At 33.4% G+C, this 13,093-nt stretch overlaps 2 protein-coding genes across 2 annotated transcripts; one reads left to right on the top strand and one right to left on the bottom strand.

Moving 5' to 3' along the window:
• Positions 1–7,635, top strand: LOC106667932 (40S ribosomal protein S3-A). The gene is made up of 2 exons (XM_014396231.2): positions 1–518; positions 7,193–7,635. Exons 1-2 carry the CDS (start codon positions 184–186, stop codon positions 7,581–7,583), a joined length of 726 nt encoding a protein of 241 aa, XP_014251717.1. The 5' UTR covers positions 1–183; the 3' UTR covers positions 7,584–7,635.
• Positions 7,636–8,095: 460 nt separating this feature from the next.
• LOC106667933 (RNA polymerase II-associated protein 3-like) lies at positions 8,096–11,395 on the bottom strand. The gene is made up of 3 exons (XM_014396232.2): positions 11,198–11,395; positions 9,015–9,064; positions 8,096–8,936 (listed from the first exon to the last, which is right to left on the bottom strand). The coding sequence occupies exon 3, from the start codon at positions 8,898–8,900 to the stop codon at positions 8,214–8,216; it is 687 nt and encodes a 228-aa protein (XP_014251718.1). The 5' UTR covers positions 8,901–8,936; positions 9,015–9,064; positions 11,198–11,395; the 3' UTR covers positions 8,096–8,213.
• Between the last annotated feature and the right edge of the window lie 1,698 nt (positions 11,396–13,093).

Genomic DNA, 13,093 nt, shown 5'->3' with positions numbered 1-13,093 from the left:
TATATTATCAGGAAAAATCTGTCAATTGAAAGAAATCGAGCCAGCACAAGTGTGAGTATTGTAACCTGCCAAGCCGAAAATCTTTCCTTTCCTCGCCTGACACGCGTGCCGTGGTGGCCAGAAGCCGTTTTTTCGAATTTCGCCGAGTAGTTTTGATTTAAAAGTGGGACAAAAACGGGGGCCATGGGATCGCCGCCGGGGAGCAACGTCCCGATTTCGGATAAGAGGAAATTCGTCGCCCAGGGGGTCCTGAAGGCGGAGTTGAACGAGTTCCTGACCCGGGAGCTCGCCGAGGAAGGTTACTCGGGGATTGAAATGAGGATGACACCGGCCCGGACGGAAATCATCATCATGGCGACGAGCACGCAGAACGTCCTGGGCGAAAAGGGAAAAAGGATCAGGGCTTTAACGTCAGTCATACAGAAGAGGTTCCAGTTCGCCGAAGGGAAGCTGGACCTGTATACTGAAAAGGTCGCCACACGTGGTCTGTGCGCCATCGCACAAGCAGAATCCCTCAGGTACTATAGTTCTATCCATCTATGAAAACCGTAATATAACATTCCATTGAGTTCTATTATTCAATTACATATCTCTCTCTTTCCTTAAAGCGTACACACTAAGCAAATCTCGGTGAAAGACAACCAACCGCTTCGTTGGCTGTGATTTGCTTAGTGCGTACAGAAGGCGAATCAGAACCAACAAAGCGGTTGGCCTTGGTCAAGGTTGTTTTCTGGCGGTAACATCAAAAGGACTGTGATTCCACAAGGCCAAATCCCTTGGCCACCAACCCCTTCGTTTGATGAGGATGAGCCAAGGATGGCGAATGTGTTACATTGACCGAGGTTTGCTTATTGAGTAAGCTCCTTTAACGGGTGCATTTCATTTCGACCCATGCGCTCCCTGTGTCTCACACCTCGTTTCAACATGTCAGACAAGTAAAGCAACACACTCCAAATGAGAAGGTATAGTAAACCCACTCAGGCGTTATTGTGCACTTGCGGAACCTCGAGCATCATCAGCTGAAGGCCCCCTCCTGACAATGGAAGGACTTGGTAGCTCTCTTCTGTTCAAGAGGCTGAAAGAAACAGACGTTTGTGGCACATCCAGATCAAACAGGATGTTTTTTATATGTACCATTACGGCGGTGAGCTTTTCCTTCTTTTATGTCATTATTTTTCAAGTATATGTTTTTTTCAATAAATCTTTCTTTTTTTTGTGCTGAAGTGTGTGAATAGATCCAATTTTAGGTAGTCTCTTCCCATATCTGTCTTTTCCAGTTGGTTGTTTGATTTCCATGAACTAATGTGCCTAAAATAACAAACTTATTTTGATTGAATTGGGTTTGGGGACATGATAAGTTTGAAGTTGAAATATGAAAATGATGCTTAAATGAGTTATACCTACCTTCTATAAGTATAAGTTACTACATGGAAAAAAGTTCCAATCATGCACTATGAAATAATAATTAGCTAATGTGAATCTCTATATCATGATAGATTGACATATACTGGTACTGTTATTCGGTCAAAACAGAAACTCCTTTAAAAAACTACCTGGGTTGAAACAGATAGAACTTTTTGGTCGAAACAGATTGTTATATCAGGCTCATTGGTCGAAGTATGATACCCTCCTTAATATTCAAAAATCAGGACTAAAATATTATCCTTACTTTCAAAAAAAAATTGAAAACATTTGTTTAAAAGAATATTGTTCTTTTATAAATTGTTCAAGTTATTCAATACCATTGTCGGCCAAGTTAGTTTGTGCTACGTTCTCAGGGCTTTGATTGTTTTTTCAGTTCCATGAAAATGGATGTTCACCTTTGTCTACAAATGGGCGGGTTCGTATCTTAAGGATGGAGGGTGCTTTTGATCAAAGGTTAGTGGTTTTACACGAATAACATCTTGCGTATTTGTCTTCAGTGCAATTTTGAATGTTTTTGTTTTTTTTACACCAAAAGAGAGAATAAATAAAAAGTAATCCCATCCTATGACAACTTCCAAGGCTTCAAGGGACTTGAGCATGTTTTTAAGTTTTTGGGGTGCTCAAAAGAGAAATGTGTACAGTCGACCCTTATTAATCTGAAACCCATGAGACCATAAAAATAAATTGAATTATCAAGAAGAAAGAAAAAAATATTTATGAACAGTTAATATACATTTTTAAAAATGACTACTTAAATTATGCATATATACAACATTGCAAAAAATATCGAACAATTGGAAATAGATCAACTATAAAATTGAACAGTTATGCATTATTTTAAAAAAATCATGATGTGGTTTTTGTTCATTGCAGTGTGGTGTCCTTTGTCTAAACGATTTTCCAAAGTAATCAGTGCTGAGACGCATTGACAAAATGCTGACCACCGAGTGTAACAAACTAGAGAAAATTTAAAACAAAGAAAGTAAACTATATGTTGCAATTTAGAGGAACATTATAAGAAAAAAGTTTAAATTATAAAAATGGGAAATGGCTCCATTTTAATTTATATATTATAGAATGCTTTCTCTCGCTCTCTTTCTTTCCCCCTGTTAAAAAATTGCTTATTACTGAGTGTGTCAAACTACACAGAATTTTTTTGATTTACCAAAGTGACCTGTTGAGAAGTTGGTTTACCAAAAAATTCAAACGATCAAATTTTGAATTAACAGGAGCCTACAGTGTATACAAAAAAAAATTCTTTTTTTATATTGAATTTAAATAAAAAAATTTAATTCAAATCAAATACTTCTCATTTGATAAAAGACTTTTCTAGGTTTTTTTTAAACAATTCGAGTTTTTATGTTAATTAACAGTATAAATAATTTTTTACTTGATAAACTGGTTAGATCTTTGAGTTTGTTTGCTTTGTTGTTGACATTTGTAACAATAGCGCACCTTTAGTCTGGCTAAAGTGTTATATGTATCAATCCCTTCTTTATTCACAAATAATCAGGATCTCTGTTAGCTCTGAATGAAAAAACAAATTCAAATGATAAACTTGTGAAAAGTGGTCACATTGACAAGAATGAAAGCATAAGATTCAAAATCCACTACTCAATTTCCCCTAACATGTATGCGCTACATAAAGTATAATAAAAAAAGGCTTATTCTCTATGTCTGATCATATATGTTGCGGTTTACCTGGAAGATGAATCTCCGGGGAAGTGCAGAAGTATAGGTAATGAGCTCATACACATTATGGTAAACCAAAACTTGATTGCTCATGAGATAAGGTGATTGCAGTGTTCGGTTTATTATATTCTTACACAGACATACCTTAATTATTTATAAAAAATTATAATTTTCTTCATGGTTGAAATAAAAACAGATACACCATTCTACAACATGTCGAAATGGATTAAGACCATATGTCAGGCTTTGCATGAGGACAAATACAATGTCAAGAATTCATTTGAGTTCATAGAAAAGATAAATAATATTAATGAAAAATGACAAAAAAAAAAAAGGGAAAATTTGAAAGGTTGCAGGCTGAGATGGCGAGTTGGTGTCTGAGTAGATCGAAGTCATGATAGCGCAAGTGGTAAGAGCAGCGGCGTATTGAGCCAAAGGTCGTGGGTTCAAATCCCACTCATGACACCAACTTTTTCATTTCAACCAAGACCTTACATAAAAAGAATAATTATTTAAAAGAAGTAATTTGGTCAATAGACCACTCAACATAATGGAAATAATATTAATGTAGATAAAGAGGATCTTTTGGTTTCTCTGATATCAAATCCTATTTACTTCGATTCCCCTGAATATAATATTATACCTCATATAACAATGCTGGCAAAACGGCATGATTTTATTAATGTGACGCTTAATCTTTTCATTGATTTAGTGGTTTTCTCTGAATGATTGGATATTTTAAATACGATAGCAAAATACATTGGTAAAATCTTGTTAAATCGTGTAAAACCAATACATTTCAGTCCACTTGGCAACATATTTTTTTCTGCCTTAAAGGTTGACGAATCATCAACCTAATTGATATTTTAGCAAAAATCCCGGTTAAACGTATGAATAGAGTAGTATGGGTTTCCTTACAAGGATGGATGGAGCTACATGTCACATAGACCACAATGTGACCAGTGGTTGGTATTTCCGGGATTTTGTTTGTCACACCCAGTGCCACTGACACAAGGTCAACCACATTTTTTTCTGCAATGAATATCGCCTACAAAGCATGGAAAAAAGTAATTGCAACCGTGATTTAAAAAATTGGTTCAGAACTGGTGATTTCCTAAAGGAGGATAGCCATGGAACAAGAAAATTAAATCCATGTCAGATGGCATCTTGCATCACAACGTTCTTTTCATACATATATATGTGCATTAAAAAAATTAAAACTTTCAATATAAGTATTTTTAATTTTTTACCCTTGATATACCATAATTCTCCATATAGTGAAAATAGCGATATATCATGCTTATCCTTTGTTCAATTGAAGATATATATTGGGATTTACAGTATGTAGGTTGATGATGTGGGAGGTGTTTTGTCCCCATTTTTGCAGATATGCTAAAGAATGATTTGATGATTGGGTTTTAAATCAGGTCATTTACATAACCATATTGGCAAATATGTCTATTTGTTTCTGATCCAAAAGCTAATTTAAACATTCTCCTCGACCTTAAATATTTACCATGGGAATATACAATTCACCTGTGAAGTGAAAACAGTGGTTCTATTCCTAATCTAGAAAGTGTGAGGTCTGAGGGCACATTGATGCATAGGAAGTATACAAAATGAATTAGTTCAGACCGATACATGCTTCTGGAGTGAAGTTACAGAGCAAGCGTTCCAAATAAGTTAAATAACAATTGAATTTGTTTTTTCATTCAGATCATACTGAGATCAAATTATTTGAGTTTAATCTGACTTACTTTATTTATTTTGTGTAGTTTTGGTTTTGTTTTCCTATCAATTTCTTTACCTATCTTTTTTGTTTTTCTTTCAGAGAAAATGGATTGAATAATACCTGTTTTATTTGGTAATTAGGCACGAAGTTTAATATTGGCAATCGTGAAATTTAACTTAATTACAAATAACTAAAATCATGTGTTGTTATCCATTTTTTGTGGCCTTTATATCTGTGACAATTGCTCAGAGGAACCATTAAACACTTGATTTAGTTTTGAATAAATAATCGGAATCATACTTTTTTCATTAATTAAATACACATATTGAATTATTTTTATTAATTGTTGGGTTTTTAAAACAACGTTTTTTATATTTAGGTGCACATTTACATCACTATATAAACACAAAGAAAAACCAACAAATTAGTGAATGAAAATGAAAATATTCAATACTTAACATTTTCACAACACACGTTCTCACTTTACCACTCACTTAGTGTTACATTCAAAGTAGTACTTTAAAAAACACCTTAGGAAAAACAACACCATCTACTTAGATGGACTCTGGTGCAATTTTGTAATTAAAACTTATTTATTGGTAAATATTGAAAGCATTTAATTACAACTTTTCCGTGTAAAAGTGTGGTAATAAATGTATTCCATCAAACAAAAAAAATCAATGTAAATAAATAAATAACACTATCAATTGTAAAAATAAGACTATACCCTTTTTTGATTTCACCCTTCTTTCATATCTTTTGGTGCAATATTTTTAGTCAGACATTATTATTTACACACTCTGAAAAGGGATTAGTTAAGATGTTTTTATTTGTCAGTTTTGTTTGAGAACTGCACTACAGTTACAAGTTCTTTTGCTATTTTACATTGGAGGGAAAAACATGTTTACAGAGTAATGGTTACGTGTCCGATATTTTGAAGTATAGAATCAGCAAAAAATGATTGGTCCAATCCATGACACATCAACCTGGTCGTCCCCTTGTGAGACCAAAATCAACATAAAATATGCATAACAAACTAACCACTTACGAAACACTCATCATACAGAGTCAAACTGTCGGGCTCTGCCAAATCTTCCAACATCCAATGGCTCAAATTCTATCAGTTCTTTTGATAATGTCCATCCAAATTTGGTGGAACTCCATAATAAGTTGATTGGTAAGATATCTATTGTCTTTTCCACAATAAGCAATTATTTCATCAGACGCGTTTTGGTCTAATATAGGCCAAATTCATTGACTTTTTTTTTAAATGATGTGGTTTGACAGTTTATTATGAGTTGTAAGTTTAAAAGTGGATACCTGAACTTATGACGTATGAACTGACTATGGACGTAGCAAGTAATCTGTCAAGAAATTTTTTTATATCAAAAATTTAAATATATTTTATATTTTTTTATATAAAAAAATATAATTTGTTATACAAAACTTCTTTTTTCTTGACCGACTACTCACCAAGTCCATAGTCTTCTAGATATCCACTTTTGAACTTACAACTATGTAACAAACCATCAAACCACTTTATTTTTTAAAAAGTCACTGAAGATGGTCTATATTAGACCGAAACTAGCCTGACAAAATAAAGGCCTGTTGTGAAAGATGTTTTATTACTTACCAATCAACTGGAGGATCTGATCCAAACATGACACTTCTACTTCTACTCTAAACTATCCCTCCAACTTGACCCACTAGCATAAACTCTTCCTTGGATGTCATACCCACAGTTTTCAACCTATTTATAATATTTAAAAAAAATCAAACGACTTTTCCACTCTTTAAACTTAACAAATTTCCCATTGAAAAGTTTCAAGGTTTAAATTTGTTTGCACCAAAAATAATAAATAAATAAATAAACTGCAAATTTTCTGTTGTTTTACAATATTACCTACTGAGACTTAGCATATCTCAAAAATGATATTTAAAAAAAGATAATTTGTTATGTGTGGTGATTAGTGTCCGTTAATCGATAATTATTCAGAAATCGTGAGTTGCAGTCTGGTCCAGATTTCTGAATAATAATTTGTTATACCAAACTTTTTTTTCAAATACTGCCTGTTTATATGCCAATTTAATTAATGGTTTATTGTAATACTGCATGCTGTGTGGATAAGCCACGCAACTATATTACATTTTTTCTTCAAATGTTTGTTTAGATAGAACTAAACAACTGAATATTTGAAAAAAGTGAATGAATCTTTTATTGCGATACTTTTGGAACAGCTTACTGGTGTGGTACATGTAATTCTATCAGCATCCATTTTTCAAAATAATGAAAACTTTTTGGTGGTTAATAGTTATTTACAAATCTGCGATTTTCATTTCCAGGTACAAACTAATTGGAGGCTTAGCCGTGAGAAGGGCATGCTATGGAGTCCTCAGATTTATAATGGAGAACGGGGCCAAGGGCTGTGAAATAGTCGTTTCTGGAAAACTCCGAGGGCAAAGGGCCAAGTCGATGAAATTTGTCGACGGCCTCATGATCCACAGTGGCGACCCTTGCAACGAATATGTCGACTCTGCCACAAGACATGTCCTATTAAGGCAAGGCGTGCTTGGAATCAAAGTGAAAATTATGCTCCCATGGGACACCCTTGGGAAAATCGGGCTTAAGAAACCTCTTCCTGATAACGTTTGTGTATGTGATCCAAAAGAAGAAACTGTCATATCTGGGCCGGTTTCTGACATCAAGGATCCTCTCATACCAGCTGTTGCTTAAGAAACACTTTCTCTTCTTTTTCTTGTCTTTTTGTAAAAACAATATTTAAACTTAAAAAAAAAAAATACAAAATATTTTAAAATACAAGCTTTAATAAATAATCCTGAATCATGTTTTTAATATAAGATGTCAATTTGGATGAATAACTGAGTATCCAAAGAAACTATTTTGGTTCAAATATTTTATTGTCCTAAAATAAATATTTTTGAAATGAAACTTAGTGTTTTGTTTTGTTCTTCTCGTAAGTTGTATCAGATCATCCAGATATTCTTGCTGGTTTTATCAGTTCACTCTAGTTAGTAGGTCTGAGTGTCCGTACCACTCTGTATTATTTGTTCTGACAACAAAAAATTGTGCATCACTTGACTTGAAAAAGGGACACACCAATGACAATTTAACACTCAGACTAACCACCAAACATGGCAAAATGACAAGACCAGCATGAATACCCGATCAATGTAAAGTTCTCCATCAACATTTCACAATTTGAAGGAAAGAAAGTAACACTAAAATTATAATTGTTTAGATAAATTTATTATAATTTTAATTTACACCGTTTTCATGTACCACATTAAGGGAACAAGTTTAAAAAAAAAAATTTAAAAAGTGAGCATTCAATTCACTTTCAAACTAATCAAAATAAGGTTTATGGAATGCTTTATTTTCTAATAGTTGGTCTCGTAATGCAATAAATTCATTTTTAACGGTAATATTGTTTGGTTCTAAAATAACAATGCTTTGCAAATCTCTGCAGGCACCTTCCAAATTGTTAAGTGCTTTTCTTGCACTCGCCCTTCGTATATACGCTTTGACATATTTGTAGTCCAATTTAATTGCCTCTGAGCAGTCCGCTTCAGATGCTTTGAAATTTTCCATTTTAATAAAGCAGACTGCCCTGTTAGCGAAAAAAATCGGGTCCTGGTTATAAAGTTTAATCGCTTTTGTGTAAGGCTCTATTGCTTCTTCGTATTTCCTCTGGTTGACAAGTTCATTGCCAATTTTTTTATATTCTTCTGCAGCTAGTTTAATATTTTCATGTTTGCTAAGCTCTTCTTCGTTTTCTTTCATTTTGCATTCAGGTCCGTCAAACTCTTCGTCAGAACTGTCGTAGCCGTGCAAGTCAGAAAAGTTATCTTCATAATAGTCTAAATCAGATTCTTTATGGGGTGATATATCACTAAATGTTATTTCATCTTTAGTTTCCTTTTCGTTATTATCGGTGAAGCTCATAAATGTACTGGAACTGTTACATTCATGAAAATTTATCATTTCATTTTCTTTCATTTTAAACTGCTGTTCTAAATATGGGAAATCCATTTTCTTCCAGCTGTTTTGTCTTTCGCTTTCAATATCCTGTATAAAATTATGATGGTTACAAAAAAAAAAAAAAAAAAAAAAAAAAACTATATAATGGATGAATATCTAACTTACATAAATAGTTGAAAGGTCGAAAGTAATTTCCACTCCAAGTGATTATAATGCTAGACAATAAAAAATATATAAAAAAGTAAATCAATTAACACAACATTCACTTTAGTTAAAAGATTTCATATAATGAAAACAGCAAAAAGGTTGTACAAATTAAAATAATTCTTTGCTATGTACAAAAATCATTAATAACATTTAATTTGTCAATTGTCAGCATTGTCATCTATTATTCTTGCTGTTTTGATAATACATTGGGATGATCATTCATATTGCTGATCTATGCTTAACAGATGAGTTGTCTCACAGGTCTCAACATTATAAAATAGTTTAAAGAACCAAAAACGTAATGGTGTGACCTTACATAATAGGCAACAATGACATGACAAAATGTTTAATGGGATTGTGACTTGTGTACTGTTTGTGAACACCGCTATTGACTGGACAATTCATTAATTAATAAGTTAGTACTACGATAGTTTACGACAACAGAAATTGTCCAGTAAAAAAGTTTCAGTTAACACTGGGGCTTTTTAGTATTATTGGATGTTTTTTATAATTTATTTTATTGTTTTTAATCATCCAGATTTCAAAACAAGGGGCGTCAGTGGCCGCAAGGTTTAGTCTTTGACACGGCGCTCATCACTGTAAGGTAAAGGTCCTGGGCTCGAATCCAGCGGCCCTGCATTCGAACCCGACATACTTACAAATGAGCTTTTTTTTCAAAAACACCGGCACCCTGAGGGTTTATATGACCTCTGCTACTGCGAACCCTCGTAAAAAAAAAAATTCATAACAGACAGTCAGTGTTTTGTTTTTAATTCAATAATAAACAAACCAGGTTTTCATATACATTAGATTATGAAGGAGCTGGCCTCTTTACGACCTGCATACCACGACCAGTATTGGTCTATTGTGCTTTTTTTCTTTTTAATCTAGAGCTCCTCGTTAGCCTTACGGCATTTTACCAGACCCAAAAGCTTTCTCAAGTGTATCCTTCAGGCCTTGGCTTTTCCTCTCCCAGGATTAGGAATCTCAGCCTATATAGTCCTTTGCACCAACATGCTAGAAATGATGAATGATGGAGTGAGTATGGTTTTCACCCCTTTTTTTTAAGTTAGTTAGTAACTAATAGTAACTTACTGTGAGTAGGAACTCATGCTATGCTGTTTCTTCTTAGCAATATCAGCACAGGCTTATTTCTGTTACTCTAAGCCTATACATATGTGTCCAAAATATGCAGTGTATAGTCAGCAGTCCAACTATTATTCTAGTCCTAGCTTATCCTAGATTTAGTGCTACTGTCAGTTTCTGGAATAGTCCTTTGAAACTTTTTTTACACGCCTCTGTCCTGGACTACATACCCATTGGACAGAGGACTTATTATTAATCTATTTTCTAATGGATCTGTGTTTTTGGATGTTTGGTAAGCCACAAAAGGGTTTAAGGACAATAGGTGTCATCAAACTTTCATTCGCCAATTTATCAGCGTCTTCCTTGCCCCTCTGCCCTGTGTGCCCCGACACCCAGACAAGGGTAATTTTGTTATTTTCCCCAATATCTGACAGGGCTCTAATGCAATTCTAAACGACTCCAGACTTTACCGCCCATGCAGCAATTGCCTTCAGTGCCGGCTGTCAGAGAAGATGGCTATTCTTGACCCCGACCTTTTTATCTCTCTAGCAGTTTTCGCTTGAAAGCCAATATTGTCCAAGTCTCGCATGAATTTTAGCCTTTGGTTTATTTCCACAAATGCCAGCTCCTGACCCGTATTCGGTTTTGGAGCCATCTGTAAAATTAACTAGGACCCCTTTCTCCCAGTCTGCTTTACAAGGTATTTTTTTTTATTGCGTATTTAGCCGAAGGTCGTGGGTTCGAATCCCGCTCGTGTCTGACTTTTTTATCTCAACAAATACCTTCCATAATTATTAATTAATTGAAAAATGTCAATTGGTCAATCGGACCACGAACTGCAATGGATTCTATAAAGTATATTGATTAGGTTTTAGTCTAGCACATGCTTTTCATATTCTTATTATGTGTGTTATGAAGATGTGTTTAAGACTGACCGTTTCTACAATAATTTTAATTGAAAAGAAACAAAAGACATAATGTTATTAAACATTAAATTTTCTTTAATATTTTCAGGAATGATAGAAAACAGCCACTAGTGGCAAAGAAACAATTACCTCCTTAATCCTTTTACAGAATATGCTAACCAAGTCGCAAAGGACAAAGTAATCAAACTCTCTTACTTTGTGCCAACGTCCAAATATTATTTTTACAACTTTTTGCTAAGGATAATTTGAACTATTTTTGTTGTATCCACTTCGGCGGTACATACTATATATACTAAAATTAACTATTTTTGACGATATCAAATATCGTTGCGATGCTATCGACTGGCGTTCGACCTGGTTACGTCCAATTGGTCGCACCATCCAACAGAGTTTTGGTGAGTTGGTCATCGATCTTTGTAGATTGTGGTTAAATTTATAAAAAGTAAAGGACAATTATATTGATGGTTTATTCAATTACGACTTATACTATTATATACTATTAAAACTAGGTAGATGCTGCTTTTCTTTGATCTCGTCGACATGATTGTACTAATTAGTAAACGCTCTCTCATAAAATGGTTTCATTCTTTTCTAACTGGTAGAAGCCAAGCTGTTATCACCCTAATCTTCAAAAATATTTTGTCCACTTCGAAGTTCCCCAAGGCCCATTTTTCAGTCCTTTCTTGTTTAAACATGTCATAAATGATGTTTCCTCTTTTCCTACATATTCATTTTGGCATCTAAATTTCCATATTACTACTTGTGACACCAGATAGCATCTTACATTTTTGGCATAAAGGAATATTTAAAATTATAAACAAAACTGACAAATATATATAGTTTATTTGATGTAATAGTACATTCAAAAAATATTAAAGTGTAAAAAACCATGATTAACTTGAAGCAATCTTACATCAAAACAGCATAAACACAATGCTACTCGATTATACTCCATTCTGTTATTATTTATATAAATAATTTGCTGGATTGGTAAAGAGCTGTCAAGAATGAGGTTGTTTAGAAAACCACCTTTTTCATATTTTTGCCAATGTTTCAAACTTTCTTGTGGTCATTTTCAGGAGTATAAAATGTGGTGTTATTCTTGTGGTATCATATTGGTGTTGTATTATATTACATATTTAATAGCACGACAATTTCAAACAATGACACCATAGAATAGCACCATACTCTGTCCTGAAGATGACCCGAATAAAGGTCAAAACATCAGCAAAAAATGAAAAAGGTGTTTTTATAAACTACCTAATTCTTGACTACTCCTAACGAATCCAATAAATTATTAAACAACTAATTACTAAAAAGAAACCACGCATTTATATAAATCTTCAAGTCCATAGATGATTGTTTTCTTTACAAAATTCTCTAATCAATCTTGAACACTGGAGGCAAAATTAAAATGGCCTAAACTTAAAGAAATATAAAACTCATTACATTCTACCACTATATAAAGTTTGGTTTAAGTCTATAATTTATTTTGGAGTTAACATTGATAGGTGAGGCTCAGGAAAAGATCTTGAAATTCTGTTCAACAATAATAAGAAATAATCCATATTTGTTTAGTGGTTTAATTTACCATATTAATTATTCTTTTTATTCATGTCATTTTGCACCTCAAACAAAAACCTTAGATAAAAAGAATAATTATTTTGAATAATTTGAATTTTAAGAATTGTGTTAAATCTATAGTATGCAAATCCAACCAATTTTTCAGATTTTTAAATCTATCAACTGCACATTTCAATGGGTTTTATTCCCTATTTCTTCTATATAAAGTCCTCGTATGCCCATTTCTTGAATGCAGTACTGTTATTTGTATCTATACATGAAGAAGCTTACTATCGCTTTGAAGGCTATCCAGATACTTTTTAGGGAGACTGGAATATTGCCTGATACTCCCTAATTCTTATTGAACTGAATGAACTTGAAACTATTTGTATTTGTAAGACTGAACAATTGTTGATTAGATCCTCTCTGTCTTCAAATTGTTAATAATTGATATAATTGACT

Source organism: Cimex lectularius, unplaced genomic scaffold (assembly GCF_000648675.2).
Source record: "Cimex lectularius strain Harlan isolate CLEC.00 unplaced genomic scaffold, Clec_2.1 scaffold149, whole genome shotgun sequence".
Classification (NCBI taxonomy): Eukaryota; Metazoa; Arthropoda; class Insecta; order Hemiptera; family Cimicidae; genus Cimex; species Cimex lectularius.
This window is presented reverse-complemented; position numbering and strand designations above follow the sequence as displayed.

Bases quoted from the DNA above. Each gene is read 5' to 3' on its own strand.
- LOC106667932 (XM_014396231.2), top strand. From the start codon at position 184: ATGGGATCGCCGCCGGGGAGCAACGTCCCGATTTCGGATAAGAGGAAA. The intron at 519-7,192 runs GTACTATAGTTC...TTTCATTTCCAG, and splicing joins GCACAAGCAGAATCCCTCAG to GTACAAACTAATTGGAGGCT.
- LOC106667933 (XM_014396232.2), bottom strand. From the start codon at position 8,900: ATGGATTTCCCATATTTAGAACAGCAGTTTAAAATGAAAGAAAATGAA.